Source organism: Chaetura pelagica, unplaced genomic scaffold, assembly GCF_000747805.2.
Source record: "Chaetura pelagica isolate M959 unplaced genomic scaffold, ChaPel_1.0 scaffold159, whole genome shotgun sequence".
NCBI lineage: Eukaryota > Metazoa > Chordata > Aves > Apodiformes > Apodidae > Chaetura > Chaetura pelagica.
Genome location: NW_009954555.1, coordinates 3,956,430 through 3,959,964, shown reverse-complemented (window position 1 = coordinate 3,959,964; position 3,535 = coordinate 3,956,430). Strand labels below are relative to the sequence as shown.

The window sequence follows — 3,535 nt, the reverse complement described above, 5'->3', positions numbered from 1 at the left end:
CCCTGCCCATCCCTGCCCATCCCTGCTCATCCCTGCCCATCCCTGCCCATCCCTGCCCATCCCTGCCCATCCCTGCCCATCCCTGCCCGTCCCTGCCAATCCCTGCCCATCCCTGCCCATCCCTGCCTGTCCCTGCCCATCCCTGCCAGCTCCTCTGCTGCCACAGACACAGCCAGGACAGCACTTCAGCTCCTGGGGGTGCTGGAGCTCGGAGAAGTGTAAAACCAGCCCTGGCCACAGCAGCAGTTCCTGCAGGGAACAGAAAACCTTCCCTGCTCTTCTCCACTGACCCCTTTTCCCTCTTCTGTTCCCTGCCACAGGCATCATGTCCACTATGTCATCCCATACGACGGGGACCAGTCGGTGGTGGACTCCTCGGAGAATTACTTTGTGACTGACAATGTAACCAAGCAAGAGATTGATCTGATGCTGGGACTTTTGCTGGGCTTTTGTATAAGCTGGTTCCTGGTCTGGATGGACGGGGTTCTCCACTACGCCGTGCGAGCCTGGAGAACCCGCCGCCGGTATGGTAAGTGCTCCTGCTCCCTGCTCCCTGCTCCCTGCCCTGGCCCCCCTTCCCAGCCTCCTGCCAGGAGAAGGAGGAAGGCAACAGCTTATTTTTTCCCACACGGATTCAGCACAGGCCATAACCCAGCCCCCTCCTTCCTCAAACCCCTCTCCTCCCTGCTGGCGCGGGAGCGCGACGTTCCCGCGGCGTTCCTGGCTCTGGCACAGCCCAGAGAGCCCTAGAATAGGATCATAGGGTCCCTTAGGTTGGAAAATATCTTTAAGATCATCAAGTCCAACCTCTAACCCTCCCCTGCTATGTCCCCCCCTAAGCCACATCCCCCAGCACCACATCTGGGTGACTTTTAGACACCCCCAGGGATGGTGACTGCACCAGTGCCAGGGCCTGGCAAACCTTCCAGAGAGATACCCCAGAGGAACATGTCCAGGAAAGATCCCAGCCCTCCCTAGCCAAGCAGGTTTGCAGGAATGTTTCCATGGAATGAGCCAGCTGAGGATCCCTTGAGGGCCCAGCTCTGGAAGGGGGGAAGCCTGTGCTGGAGCCCAGGGGTGGCTGATGGAAAGCACCAGGTTTCCCTGTGGCCAGGCTGGCAGGTGGTGCCTGTTGCCTCCACAGGTGGCCAGAACATGTTCAGGCCAGACAAAACTTCCCAGGAATCTGGATTTTTTCCTTGCCTCTCCTTTGCAGCTGGGCAGGTGCTCCTGGTGTGCAGCCCGTTGTGGTTGGGACACGTGTGGCCCTGCTGGCAGAGACACGTCTGTGCTGTGCCAGGGCTGGGCAGCTCAGGGTTCTCCATCCTCACTGTTCTTCCAGATGGGTCAATTCTAGTTTTGTTGGTTTTTTTTTGCCAGCCCTGCAGGGCAAAGTGTTACCATGCTAGTTAGTCTTTGGACTAGTTAGCTGAGCATCCTGAGCTACCAGCCTGAGAATGACCAACAGATGCTCCTTCAGGGAGCTCTCTCAGCATGGGCATCTCATGGACTTTAATTATTAGAGGGCAAAAATGACAGAAAAACTATTAAGATAGTGAATGACTTGAAGTTCCATCACAGTGTCCCTGTGACTCTGACTGATGGTGGCTGTTAAATGACAACTCCAAGGGAAGGAGTGAGCAGGAGGCAGCTCTGGCTGCACAGCCTCAGGACCTGCCAGCTCAGCAGGGAAGTGGATCATCTCTTTCTAAAAACTCTGATCAAAATGATATTAATATCTCATTAGTCTTCCCAAATTCCCCAGCAACCTGCTGGAGCAGCTTCTGGACTCTCCTCAGCCTGCCTTGCTGCCACCTCCCCAGCAGAAGGAGCAGGGTCAGAGTTCCCAGGCAGCTGGAGGGGATGTTGGAGCCAAGGTTGGGGCTGGGACCCCTGGTTCTGCTCAGCCCCCCTGCCCTGAGCCCTCCCTGGCTCAGGTGCTGCAGGCAGCACAGCAAAGCTGCTCCTCAGGCCTTCCCGCCCTTCCTGTGCAGCCCCAACCAGCAGCACCATCTTACCTCTGCTCAGCAGGGCTGCCTAGATTTTGTGTCTTGAGTATCTTTCATTTTTAGCAGGTGTTATTTTTAGTAACTAAGGGGAATGCTGGTAATTAATTTGATGTTTAAGCTGAACAATCTCTTTTTCTTTCCTGTTTTTTTTGGTCTCTCCCTGTGCACACACACTCTGACGCTTTAGGAAGGTCTTGGCCAAGGCTGCAATAACCCCTGCAGATCCAGCTTCTCAGGAAATTAATGCTGCCTTATTTTGCACCCAGCTTGTTTCCTTCCCTCCCCCAGCCCTTACCAGCCCTGCTGTCCATGCCACAAAGGCCTGACACCCTCCCTGGCCCCAGACATGGTCCCTCAGAGCCATCTCAGTGGTGTTTGCCCCTCCCAGAGGACCAGCCAGGTCTGGATCCCCAGTTGGGTGCTTGCACCATTCCCAGCTCCAGGAACCAGCCCTTGTCCACACCAGTAGTAGAGGAGACCCTGGGACTTCCTCACCTCACCCATGGGTGAGGTTTCCAGACTCTGCTCTGCACTGGGACACAACTTCTCCTTCCTGGGAAGGTTTTCAGATGCCTGGAGCTGTTTCTGTCCCAGGGGAAAGCTGTGGGCTGTGCTGGGGACACCTCACTGAAAGACAGGCTGAAGAATCACCAGGGAATTTGGGGCAAAATAAGGAATGTTGAGCTTTTAGGTATCGCCTGTGCTTCCAAGGGCAAATCTAGTCATTTGAAAGGCAGGGAGGAGAAAGGTGGGTCCCTCTTTCTGTGCTCATTGGGTGCCTAAGCTGGAAGTTCCTTCTGAAGGAAAAAATGAAGCCTGTGACTATGAGAGATGGGGTCAGGGCACCCAGGACCTGGTGCAGGATGCAGAGCCCCCAGTGAGCCCCACAAGCCCCACAAGCATCACCCAACCTCACACTGTGGCCTCATCAGCTTCAGCTCTGGTCACTTGCAGGAACTCCTCCTCAGCTCCTTCCTGATGGAGGAGATGGCTTCAAATAGAAAATACTCTCTAGAAACTCAGTCATCAGGTTGTGCTCCAGGTGCTGGGGGCGGGGAACAGTCACATTTCACCTCCTGCCTGTGGAAATAATTCAGCTTGATACAAACTTTTGTTCTCTGGGACTTCAGATTCACCTTCGTGGGGTTGGGTTGGGTGTGTTTGTGGGTGGGATGGCTCAAAGCTCTCCTGGACACGGAGCCTGGCTGGGAAACAAGTGTGGTCTGAAGCCTCAGGGTGGCTTTGCCAAGGCCACAACTGGTGCCTGGTTCCTGTCAGGAACAGCAGGGGCCAGGAGCAGCAGGGGCCAGGCTGGAGGACGTGGGTCTCCCCGTTCCTGCCATAGCTCACACCTCCCTTCTCCCTTCTGCCTTCCAGACAATTCCTGGTCCTGGATTCCCAAATTTTGTAACTTGAAGGAGTTCAGGAAACGTCACCACAGGCAGTATGAGGAGGCCACTGGGAACATGGTGCACATCAAGCAGAAGCTGTACCACAACGGGCACCCCAGCCCCCGGCACCTCTGA

The 3,535-nt window shown here is 55.5% G+C and overlaps 1 protein-coding gene across 1 annotated transcript in view; it reads left to right on the top strand.

Annotated features, from left to right (window-relative positions):
• The window catches only part of TMEM240 (transmembrane protein 240), a gene marked incomplete at its 5' end in the record, with an annotated part of 15,223 nt that extends 11,688 nt beyond the window's left edge, over positions 1–3,535 (top strand). Inside the window, 2 exon segments of the mRNA XM_010005273.1 lie at positions 321–529; positions 3,387–3,535. Coding sequence (XP_010003575.1) covers positions 321–529; positions 3,387–3,535 — 358 coding nt within the window.